The sequence below is a fragment of the Bactrocera neohumeralis genome, chromosome 3 (assembly GCF_024586455.1).
Source record: "Bactrocera neohumeralis isolate Rockhampton chromosome 3, APGP_CSIRO_Bneo_wtdbg2-racon-allhic-juicebox.fasta_v2, whole genome shotgun sequence".
In the NCBI taxonomy this organism is placed as follows: domain Eukaryota; kingdom Metazoa; phylum Arthropoda; class Insecta; order Diptera; family Tephritidae; genus Bactrocera; species Bactrocera neohumeralis.
In genome coordinates, this window is record NC_065920.1 from 49220760 (window position 1) to 49233177 (window position 12418).

General features: G+C 31.0%; 2 protein-coding genes across 3 annotated transcripts; one reads left to right on the forward strand and one right to left on the reverse strand.

Moving 5' to 3' along the window:
* Positions 1–3: 3 nt before the first annotated feature.
* LOC126752045 (ras-related protein Rab-30) lies at positions 4–5943 on the reverse strand. 2 transcript variants are annotated; one of them, XM_050462579.1, is made up of 4 exons: positions 5850–5927; positions 5446–5563; positions 3242–3429; positions 4–3176 (listed from the first exon to the last, which is right to left on the reverse strand). In XM_050462579.1, the coding sequence occupies exons 3-4, from the start codon at positions 3410–3412 to the stop codon at positions 2676–2678; spliced, it is 672 nt and encodes a 223-aa protein (XP_050318536.1). In that variant the 5' UTR covers positions 3413–3429; positions 5446–5563; positions 5850–5927; the 3' UTR covers positions 4–2675. The 2 variants fall into 2 exon arrangements, with proteins under 2 accessions (XP_050318536.1, XP_050318537.1); XM_050462580.1 differs by lacking the exon at positions 5446–5563 and having other exon boundaries at positions 5850–5943.
* Positions 5944–6412: 469 nt separating this feature from the next.
* LOC126752229 (RNA-binding protein 39) lies at positions 6413–12008 on the forward strand. Its single transcript, XM_050462885.1, has 6 exons — positions 6413–6528; positions 6593–6712; positions 9644–9777; positions 9843–10283; positions 10368–10917; positions 11008–12008. Exons 2-6 carry the CDS (start codon positions 6659–6661, stop codon positions 11641–11643), a joined length of 1815 nt encoding a protein of 604 aa, XP_050318842.1. The 5' UTR covers positions 6413–6528; positions 6593–6658; the 3' UTR covers positions 11644–12008.
* The last annotated feature ends 410 nt before the right edge of the window (positions 12009–12418 follow it).

The window sequence follows — 12418 nt, forward strand, 5'->3', positions numbered from 1 at the left end:
AAATTTTTGTAACATTATTTATTATAAGCTAAAATTATATACTAAATTAAAATAGTTGGTTAACTCATATTTTTGGCTGTAACATATTCTTTTTTTTTTTTGTTTTTTGCTTAACATTATTAGGTTTTCACAGAAGCTTTAAATTTTATTGGTGATATAGCTAATAATATTATATTATAAGGCAAAATAGATTTAAAACGAATTTAAATATCCACAGAATTTTAATGTTCTTTTAATACTTCAAAATAAATTTGCAAGTTTGATTAGTTGTTAAAGATTGCCGTCAATTTACTTAAAATAAATTGTTGATGATATTGCAATGTATGTTGTAGTAATTCTATTATTATATTTTTAATAAAACAGATAGTTTAACATAATAAAAAATAATAAACAATATTTTTTTGCCTTTTGATACGTCAAAATCAAACAATTTAGTTCAAAAAAAGAACATTAATTACCATCTCTCAATGTTCTGCTATTCCGAAGTTTTTCGTACTCAAATGGTAGTTACAAAATTCGTATACTGCCATTTTGGTTTGCATTGATAAATTTTTGTGTAAATCTTTTAACCTAAGTTTGTTAAAATTTTAGTGTATTCATAGATTTGTGAAATTTAATGAATATCCAAAAACATACTTTTCATTTCATCTTCTTCAGAATCAATATTATTTATATTTAATCTTTTTAATTTTGTGCGCGTCATTATTTTTTAATTTTTTTTTTGTGTCATAATAATAATTTAAGAAAATACTAAATATGTATATACTTAAAATTTACTAGCACCTTGGCAATTATAAATAAAATTATTAAACCTATTTGGAGACATCTCAATATGCAAGAAACATAACTTTTGAAAGGATTCACTGAACATTGCATTCCTTTATGGGTTTTTGAAACTGGCTAAAATATATAAAATGTGTAATGATTTGTTATTTTAATAAATTCTTTATTAGATCGAATATTATTTAGTATTCTTTGCACCTTTTTAAAATAGACGGCTTTGGTCACCATAGTAAATATAGTTTTAACTGTTCGTAAAAAGTTGGACAAGTTGGACTTATAATTTTCAGGAACTTGGAAGCAGTAGTCAGTCCTATACCATACTGCAGTCCTGTAAGTTATTTCGATCTGCATTCATGTAATGTGGTATTTGAGTTGAATAATTTTAAGACTTGTGAACACAATGCGTATTCAATAAAAAAAATATAATCATAAACACAAAAATATTAAATTGTTTTAAATTGCTGTTTAAATTATTTTAATTAAAAAAGAAAATTTCGGCTATTCCTCCGATTAGGTCGCACCTTGATTTACTTATATTAATCATTTGTTAAAAGAACAATTTCCCAGGTGTCTTTTTTGACGGTGTTTTTTTATTTTTTTCAAAATTTTGTTTTCCAAAAAATATTAAAATATTTAAAAATATATTATTTTCATTCTTCAACCCTGGCCGATACGGCATCAGTATGTCCCGATGATATTATTGTTTCCGTTCATTAAATACAATAAATATATCCAACTTTTTTTTTTTAATTTACATCAAAACGAGACAAATATAATCATCTTTTTACCAGTTTAAAGAAATTTTGTGTCACAATAAAACAATTATTTTTTCTGTGTACATTTTTAAGCAAATCGGATAGGCGACACAATCGGAATGAAAGCAAAAGTAACCTTTAGTTTTGATTTTTCGTAGTCAACAGGCACTATTAAGATGCTTTGTTTTATAAATCAAAATATATATTTAAAGACAAATTAATTCTTTAAAAATTATTGCATTTTTTTATGAAAACAATTGTTTCACATAACGATTCCATAAGTTCTTACACTATTGGAAGCTAAATATATTAAAAAAATAACTAAAATATGTTTAAAAAAAATTTTTATGAAAATACTGCCCTAGGGTTTTTAAGTTCTAATAATTTCTTGGCAAAAAATAATACCATATATACTAAAATACTCTAACCAATAACTGAAAATAGTATTACCAGGACGGATGAAAGTAATACACTTAAAGTGTTAATTGAAAGTTGCCATCAATGTGTCACTGTCCTCAATGTATCGCTAAATTAAATGTCTAACTCTGCAAAGGTACCTAATTCAAGATTTTTGAACATAAATATGTATTTTCATGTGTTTTGTAATCACATAAATACATAGTATGTATACTTAATTTTTTTTTATTTCTACATTCGCTTCCATTTGGCTCATTTTGTTAGTTCACCTTAATTGTAATGTATTAGAAACCAAAACAGCTCAAACGCAATTTTCTATGTTATGTAGAGCTTCAAGTTCCAGTACTTGTTGATAACTTAAGGGAGTCGGTCAAAAACAGTAAATATAATACTTTTGTCTTTGTATAAATGGATTCGGTCTAAAACATAAAATATAGTTTATAAACGTTTTGTAATAGAGAACATACAGTAAATAATAAACTTAAAAATTATAGATTAATTACAATAACTAAGGGTAGAGGCAGTATAAACGATAATAGTACGAGTATACCTTTTTCGTGGATCAACTTAAAATTATGTTTCCTAAAACCAATAAACTACTGTCCGATATACTTGTATGACTACGTATCCATCCATGTACATTTTAAGCCTTAATTTTATATATTTCTAAAAGCTATGTTCGTCAAATATTTATATGTAAATCTTGGTAATTACTTTTACCTAAGTGTTGCTTCTACTGTTACCATTTTCACAATTTGTTTGACTAGTATTGCTGCTAAAACCGCTACAACAACTATTTTGAGTTGCTTTTGTGCCAAAATTACCAAGTCCAATTGCATCTGCGGTAGTTTTATTCACATTTGTGCCGTCTTTACTGCGCGCCTGATCAATTAGCTCAGCTGCAATCTCATAAAATAGGCGTTCAACATTTTCGGCTTCTTTGGCTGATGTTTCCAGAAAATACATATCATGTTGTTTAGCAAATTCTTCACCAATTTGTGTTGGTATTTCCCGATCATCGCGATCTGTTTTATTGCCAACGAGTATTTTTAAAACTTTCGAATTCGCATATTCCTGTATTTCACGCAACCAATCAGGTAAACAGTCGAATGTTGGTTGACAGCTTATGTCATAAACAAGAATCAGTGCATGTGCTGACCGATAATAACTTTGTGTTATTGATCGAAAACGTTCCTGACCTGCAGTATCCCATATTTGCAGCTATACGTTTAGAGTAAATATGAAAATTTAGTTTTTATATTATTTTAAAAGTTTTATTTTCGTACCTTTATTTTTTCGCCTTCAACTTCCACAGTTTTGATCATAAAATCAACGCCGATGGTGGCTCCTTGGCCAGGTGGAAATAGACCTTGTGTGAACCTGCGCACCAAACAAGTTTTTCCCACACCCGCATTGCCAACAAGTACAATTTTGAAAAGAAATTTGTAGTCCTCCATTATTACCTATTTTTTAGCTGTAAATAAAAGAAAAGAGTTTTAGTGTAATCATTATAGTATACAGTGAAGAAGATCCAATCCCACGGCAGTCGTGAAAGGACTGTCAACTCGGCAGAATTCTGGCACTACAACAACTACAAGAGAAGGGAGAACAGAGACATTTTCTCCCGGAGTTCTCACGGGAGCCTGGTGCTTTGCAACAATATTTTGCATATTTTTATACCCTGAACAGGGTATATTAAGTTTGTCAGGAAGTTTGTAACACCCAGAAGGAAGCGTCGGAGACCCTATAAAGTACATATATATGTATATAAATGATCAGTATGTTGAGCTGAGTCCATTTAGCCATGTCCGTTCGTCTGTCTGTCTGTTCGTCTGTCTGTCTGTATATATACGAACTAGTCCCTCAGTTTTTAAGATATCGTTTTGAAATTTTGCATACGTCATTTTTTCTACAAGAAGCTGCTCATTTGTCGGAACAGTCGATATCGGACCACTATAACATATAGCTGCCATACAAACTGAACGATCGGAATCAAGTTCTTGTATGGAAAACTTTCACATTTCACAATGTATTTTCACAAAAGTTGGCACATGTTATTTTCTAAGGCAACAATGTAATTTCCGATGAAAATGTTCAGATCGGTTAACTATAGCATATAGCTGTCATACAAACTGAATGATCGGAATTAAGTTCTTATATGGGAAGCTTCCTCATTTGACTATATATCTTCACGAAATTTGGTATGAATTATAGTTTATAGAAATAATGTAATATCAGACGAAATTGTTCAGATCGGCTCACTATCTCGGAATCAAGAGCTTGTATGGGAAACGATCGCACGATCTTCACGAAATTTGGCATGGATTACCGCTTAAGGTAACAATATAATCTCCGAAAAAATGGTTCAGATCAGATTACTATAGCATATAGCTTCCATACAAACTGAACGCATAGTTACTAACAGAATTGCACCTGTGAAGGGTATTTAGCTTCGGTGCAACCGAAGTTAACGTTTTTCCTTGTTTTATCTAACAATTCATTACAATCATCCTAGCGATACGATTTTCTCTCTACGGATCTTACATTTAAAAATAAAAATTATTTTCAAATAACTATTTCGAAAACAAAAGCACTAACAATATTCTTATACAATATTTGCATAAATCAATTCAATAGTTTGATGTAATGCAACATGTAGAATTTGCCTTTAAATTCTAATTGGAACTGGCCATTATTTTGTCGTATGTGTGATATAACTAATTGAATAACATATTCATTTATGTGTAGTTAGTCAATTAAGTCATTCCAAAATGAAAACATAAAATTAAATGAAAAAATTTCAATATGAAAAGACGAAATTGTAATTTCAGGCTTAGCATTTAGTAACAGAAATAAATATTTGCAATATTCAATATTGTCACTATTCTATTCATCTATTTATGGAGGGCAATTTTTAAAAATCAAACTTTTATTTTATAATTTTTTTGCAAAATGCTAACAGAAGTCACATGTTTTATAAAGTATATGTATGAAATAACAAAATGCGCTTTACATACTGAAATGTTAAACTTTAGTTTACGTATTATTTGTACGGTCATGAACTGTAATAACATTGTTTTTTAGAAATACTTGACTTTGTTAACAACTCTTTTTTGCTGATCTTAGTGTTATATCTAGAGTTTAATGCAAAACGCTTACGCTTACGTTAAACGCTTTACATTAATTTTCAAGTGTAATTCATTCATTAACAGTAATATGGGTTCTTGTATATATTTAAATTTTTTGGAACTGCTCTTTTAGTGCTTTACAATAAATTCATAGCTTTAAAGGTGTATTTAATTTTCATCCTCCAAAATACGTAGCACTTTCTAATATGACATCATGACTGATAGATTTTTCCTTAACGCACACTAACAACATTTACAATAATGGTATATTGGATGGTCAATATTGCGTACCACCCGTATAATGATGTTTAAATATCTCTCAATTACAAAAATTTAGGCAATATTGTTTTTGCAATACTCACCTATCCCTGCGTAAGCGTTAAAAGTGGTGACTCAACTATTTTATTTTTTATTTCTTCACTGCCAAATTTTTATGTTGAAACTTTTGGTTGGGCAATTAACCAGTGTTTTATGTTTTTCCTATATAAATAATATATTCATATGAAATATACTTAAACTCGAGTGCATAATATTGGTTTTATTTTATTACAAGCTATTCGAAATTATTATCAAAAGTTTGCAAATTTTGGGATGTAAACAAACACAACGATGCTGATCGCTATTTATACTATATTAGATTTCAACGATTGAACATTTTCTCAATTTATGGTTTCAATTAAATGTATGACTTTATAGCTGCTGTATTAGCTAAAAAAATACGGAAAATCTTATTCCTATTTTGACTTTAGAAGTTTTCGAGGCCCACCTTCAATTTTAATAAATGTTATGCTGAACACTCCTGTGTGTGATGTTATTTCATATATAAGTATTTACTTTCATGTATGAAGTCTCGATTGCTGGCCAACCCTCGTGAATTTACTGTAAGGGTTGTGTTCATTGCTTAGTAGACAATGTTGAAGTGTCGCTCAAAGAGATCGTTTTATGTTTTTAGATATTTTACGTCAATAAATTAAAAAACCAAAATTAGCATGTTACCTATCTATCGATGATTTACGTTTTTATTATAATAAATCAAAATATTTATATGCTTGAACCCATTTGTACATCTTAAAACAAATATTTTAAAAACTCTTGTACATAATAAAAAAAAAACTTCTATCAGTAGATTCACTTAAGTGTTGTTATCATACTCGTTTGCAATATTGTAATAAATTGTAATAATTATAATTTATAATTTATTATATTTACATAAATCTTTAAATAAATAAATAAATTGTCGTGTGCCTCTGATGTTCAGATTCATTTCATTACAATATTTGCTAACGCATTTTATGAATTACTCGATAGCAATCGAGTCTCGAATCGTTTCGCATCGTGTATTCTTCGTATACCTTCGTACTTCGATAAGAAAAATAGAAGTTTCCATGCTTTTTCATTTCTTCGCGTGAAGTATAAAATTATTTACGTTTTAAAACGTCAAACAAGTATACTGTGTTATTTAAAAAGGCGCAAACTATCAAAGTATAAAATCCCTTTCTTACTAAATAGGAATTTAGATAAAGAAATATCCGTGGTTTCAATAGAAGGAAAGGGTCAAACATCTAACCAGACAACATGGCCGAAGATTTTGATGTCGAAGCTATGCTGGAAGCACCATACGTTAAAAATGTAAGTTTAAAAGACGTTAGTTGTCCATACTTTATTACGTTTAATTGACAAAATATGATTAGTAACGGAAAGGTAAAAAGTGGTTACTAAAATATCAAAAAGGTTCACTAACATTTTATCTAACACCCTATGAAGGTAATTGCCTTGCTGTGCATTTATAGAAAACATTGTGTGTTCTCGAAGTATATAAGCGTACACATGAATTAACACTCGGCCAGCCTTGAAACGAAAGCAAAATAAAACAAGCACTTGTATATTAAAACTTGTTACGCTTGAATACCGATTTAGGTATTTTTCTATAGTCAAACGAATATGCTTTGACTAAAAATGTCAACTATGAGAAATGTTTCTGAAACTTTTTTCTGATCATAGCACATTTGATGTTAAATTTCTGAATATATCACGGCAACATTTTTTATAATCATTATGTGTCGTGCATGCACCGCTAGCCGACTAATTATCACTTCTTGTATCAATGCTGCTCCAAAAAATAGTATGAAAATTACTAAAAGACTTACTTTCTCGTAAAAATTATTCTATATTTTGAACGATGAAAAAAGTAAGAAGCAGCATTCTGACTTTACACCCTACAAATAACCAAGAAATTACGTTCTAACAAATTTTAAAATATGCTTATAATTTCATCGTATTGCTTATATTTCGCTCATTGGGTCATAGAAACTTAAGAAGTCGTCGTGTTGTGTATCAATTTCTTGTAAAAAAAAATTAAGTGAAAAGCCACAACTACAAGTATTTGTGATAAACTAGTTCTTAAAGGTATTCGATTTGTAAATATATATAGAAATATCCATAAGGATTAATTAAAAATATTTAACGTGTTTATAGTGTCAAGCATGCAAAGACCCTGCATGAAATAAATTATATTGTATTAAACAATTAAAAGTGGATTTGAAAGGGAGAGTATAGCATTTAGTTCAGACAGTGGATTTTGAAGTCATTGACCAAGTTGAATTTTTGTCTAATTTTGGTTTTCGCAGTTGGATATCGCGAATTAATTGGGTACAAAATTGATAATATAAAAATTAGGGATATTTCTAGAAGTAAATAGTCTGTTTAAACATAATTATGTTAACCATTTTTAGATAAATTAAACAAATAAATTATTATTTGGTGTAAAAAATCAAGTGGGCTTGACAACGTATATCATATAGTAACTTGCGTAATTTCCAATAAATTTTTCTTTAAAACAAGTAAATAAATCTTAGGTATGAGGACATTTCATATATTTAGATAAAAAGCGACTATCTTTCTACATAGTCGAAGATTTGCGTTTAAAATAACATATAACAATTTTTTTTATTTGTTTTTACAGAATCCCTATTTTATTTCCGTTTCGCAAAAACACTAAAATTTTATTGCCAATCACACATATATTACGTTCAGTTTTTTTAAGTTAAGTCTCGTTTGTTAAAAATTCTGCATCTCAGCTGGGTCTTAAAGAAGCAACCTGGTAGACCCATAGATATTCTTGTTAAGAAATTTTACCATATATCATTTTAGCTTATGTATTTTAATATTTAATCGTTTATTCGCATAACTTAATTCATGCTGAAAGTCGTTTTTATTAAACAACTTAACCTTCATATAGGTAACATTTTATTGAATTGTTATGTATATGAATTATAGATGTTGAGGTTTTAAAATCACGTTATGTGGTGTACAACATTTAATGAGAAAATATTTGATGATTTCAAAATCAAATATTAATTTAATTATAATTTTCATAATTTTTTAAATGTAAATTTGCATTTATATATTGATCAAAGGAAGATTTACACAGATAGTCATACAAATTTTGGGCGGGTTATATGTGCTACCTATATGTATGTATGTATTTTTTTTTTGAATTTTTAATTTTCTTGCTGGCACATTAATAAATGATGTGGTTGCTCGCATCTATATGTTTCCTCATCAACCACTCAGGATAATCCTATTTGAAAAGATACAAAAATAAAAAAGACACATTCATAACTCGAAAAAATATGAAATAATTCTCAAGGGTGAAATGTCTTTACAGAAATCGTAAAAGCTCAATTTGTTGCTAGTGATTGTTTTGGTCATTCTAACGATTAAAGCCGGAGACCATTTGGTAAGTTTGAATGCGCCAGAAAAAAATATTTCGTCTTAAAAAAGTATAATATTGTACTAAGAAACTTTGTATCGATGCATTTTGTATGTCAAGCAAAAACTAAGTTTTCTTTTTGTGCTAAATCTTAAAATACATACATAATTATATCTTAAAAACAAAACATTTGAAACGTTTTAAAATATAAAATGAACTGAACGTGAACTAAATTTCAGATAATCTCGTACATATTTGCGTCTGTGTGGCAGCACTTGTCTTAAACAAACAGGATTTTGAAGGGCAAAACCAATTCACATTATCTACCACCTACCTACTTCACCCCAAAAATATGACAATAAAATACCACTTCAACTTTTCGAATCGAAATCGAATGCTTGAGCAAATTGCATGAGAATATGTTTGTGAGATATTTCGCTGCCGAGCGAAGGTTCCACTGAATATTCTGAAGCAAGCCAATAAACAAGAGTGTATATTGCAATAGAAAGATGCTACATCAAATGATTAAATAATAAAAAAAAACATATTTATAATAAATGAAAATAAAAAATCATAATACATAAAAACCAAAATGTAAATGACTGAAGCAATGGACGATTCAGTGGTGGGAAATTAGCCATCAAATTAAGCCCATTGCTGCAAATTAAACAAAAAATAATTGTATGTTTTCACAGAAAAAAAGATCTAACTAATTCCTTTGATTTGCTTTCTCTCATTCGCTCAACATCAAATTTTTAACGAACCAAATTCGATTGACGGCAAACCGCAACTTGCACGTCAATTGCGTCCTACCACACTTCCTTCTCCTATAAATATATGTAAAATAGAATGTACCCAGTCGGGGAGGAGATCACGATGCCAGCAGCAGAAAGTCACCATACAGAGCGCATCAGGAGAGTAGCAGTAGCAAGGGTGGAAGCAAATCGTCATCACACTTGAATGGACGTAAACATTATTCAAGGTTAGTACTAGTAGGAATAAATTGTTGTATTTCAATATTCTAATATATTTTATTAAACTTTTTAGAAGTCGTTCGGGTTCACCACGTACTACAGATGATCGAAAAGCGCACAAATCAAAGGATCGCGATCGTCAACGTGATAGAGATGAAAGTAGTTATTCCAAGGATAGGGATCGCGCCCGTGACAAAGATCGCGTACGTGATCGTGAACGAAATGGAGAACGTGAGCGCCGTTATGGATCACAAGATCGTGATCGCGACCGGGAACGTGACCGTGACCGTGATGCTGAGAAACGACGTAGTCGTTCCAAGGACAGACGTCGAAGTAGTCGATCACGAGAACGTGATCGTCGTTCAAGAGAAAGACGTGGTAGTAGACCACGCTCCGAACGACGACGTAGTCGTTCCCCAACACGAGATCGTCGCTCAAGAGAAAAAAAGCTAAGCCCGATTCGTGAATATAAAGGTGGTCGTCCAGGATTTGGTTCAAACTCGAGAGAAAGAAGGTACAACTCTATGTACATACACATAAAATTTAATATGTTCTATACAACTGTTAAGAATTATAATAATAATTCTGACATTTTCAGCACCAAACGGCGAAGTAACTCTCCACGACCGTTCCGTCGCGGCAGAACGCCACCCAACGGTCTGGGTGATCGATCTCCGCGTGCCGATCTCAGTCCTGAGGAACGTGATGCGCGCACTGTATTTTGTATGCAACTTTCACAACGCATACGTGCCCGCGACTTGGAAGAGTTTTTCTCAAGTGTCGGAAAAGTGCGAGATGTTCGCTTAATAACATGCAACAAAACGAAACGATTCAAAGGTATAGCATATATTGAATTCAAAGACCCAGAATCAGTTGCATTAGCACTGGGGCTGTCGGGTCAAAGACTACTGGGCATTCCAATTTCTGTACAACATACACAGGCTGAAAAAAATCGTATTGCAAATGCTGTACCCACGTTCACACCTAAAAATCACACTGGACCTATGCGATTATATGTAGGATCGCTGCATTTTAACATTACTGAAGATATGCTTAAAGGTATCTTTGAACCTTTTGGGAAAATTGACTCCATACAATTAATTATGGATACTGAGACTGGTCGTTCCAAAGGATACGGATTTATTACGGTAATTTATATATTATACTACAATTGTAAATGTAATTTTGTAAAAAAACATTTTAAATTTATAACTAACCGTTTGTTTTAACTATTGCAGTATCATAATGCGGATGATGCCAAAAAAGCTTTAGAACAGCTAAACGGCTTCGAATTGGCAGGGCGACCAATGAAGGTGGGAAATGTGACTGAACGTTTAGATATGAACACGTCTTCTTTGGATACTGATGAAATGGATCGAAGCGGCATAGACCTGGGTGCCACTGGTAGATTGCAATTGATGTTTAAATTAGCAGAGGGTGCTGGTTTAGCAGTACCTCAAGCAGCAGCCAACGCATTATTAGCCACTGCGCCACAACCAGCACCAATTCAGACTCAGACTCAAACTCCGGCCATAGCTACACAATGCTTCATGCTATCCAACATGTTTGATCCCCGCACAGAAACGAATCCGGCATGGGATAGTGAAATACGTGACGATGTCATTGATGAATGTTCCAAGCATGGCGGTGTACTACACATTTTTGTTGACAAAGCATCACCAACGGGAAATGTCTATGTAAAATGTCCAAGCATAACCACCGCTGTTCTGGCAGTAAATGCTTTACATGGACGTTGGTTCGCTGGTCGCGTCATTACCGCAGCCTACGTACCATTGCTGAATTACCACTCTCTATTTCCAGATGCGATAACAGCAGTTAATTTGTTAGCCTCGAAACGAAAGTCCGGTGAATAAAGTTAAAACGAAAAATGTTTAGTCATAAGTACATGTAACGCTGATTGGCTTTCAAATCTTATATTTCGGTCGGACGTTTGAGCATGTTCACATTATGTATACCATGCATTCCTGCTCTCCTAGTGCTAGAAGAGATATTCGGTCCACTATCAGATTGCATCGTTTTTATAGAAGCAACGTTCTTTGCAGATTAATTGCATGGGGTTTTATTAAACATCTGCCTAGTAATAATCTAATCGTTCTGATTTTTCTTCTAATTTCTATTTTAGTAGAACTTTGAAATTTAATATACTGTAAAAATACACATAACCATATATTTGAACACTACAATAAATAAACAAGATGTTTAATTCAATTTATTTTAATTGAATGAAGAGTTATCACTTATTTTTATAAAACTTTAAAAGGTGAGATACAAAATTTATAGATTTCTATATGCAGTAAACTCGTAAAATTTTAATAATTAAGACTTAACGAAATGATAGCCCCTTTACGGGTTTCAACCCAACTTCATTTTGGTCGAAGTTTTGAAATTCGGTTTTATGATTTTGAACACAAACCGTCAAAAAAAACTTTTTGTTGACATTTTGTCAAACTTCAACTTTTTTTGATATTACGTTCTTCAATTCTGTTTGTGCGGTTGACTAAAGTATCAAAAAATATTAACTGCTAACATTTAGGAAAAATATTAATAGAAAATGGAAAATAGGTAAAAACTATTTTTTTATAATTTCAAACTAAATTCATTATTTATTATATACAAATACATAAAAAA

Excerpts from the sequence above, each read along its gene's own strand:
- LOC126752045 (XM_050462580.1), bottom strand. The coding sequence starts at position 3,412 with ATGGAGGACTACAAATTTCTTTTCAAAATTGTACTTGTTGGCAATGCG. Across the intron at positions 3,177-3,241 it reads TTGAAGGCGAAAAAATAAAG|CTGCAAATATGGGATACTGC; the intron begins GTACGAAAATAA and ends CTAAACGTATAG.
- LOC126752229 (XM_050462885.1), top strand. The coding sequence starts at position 6,659 with ATGGCCGAAGATTTTGATGTCGAAGCTATGCTGGAAGCACCATACGTT. Across the intron at positions 9,778-9,842 it reads GGACGTAAACATTATTCAAG|AAGTCGTTCGGGTTCACCAC; the intron begins GTTAGTACTAGT and ends TAAACTTTTTAG. Across the intron at positions 10,284-10,367 it reads TCAAACTCGAGAGAAAGAAG|CACCAAACGGCGAAGTAACT; the intron begins GTACAACTCTAT and ends TGACATTTTCAG.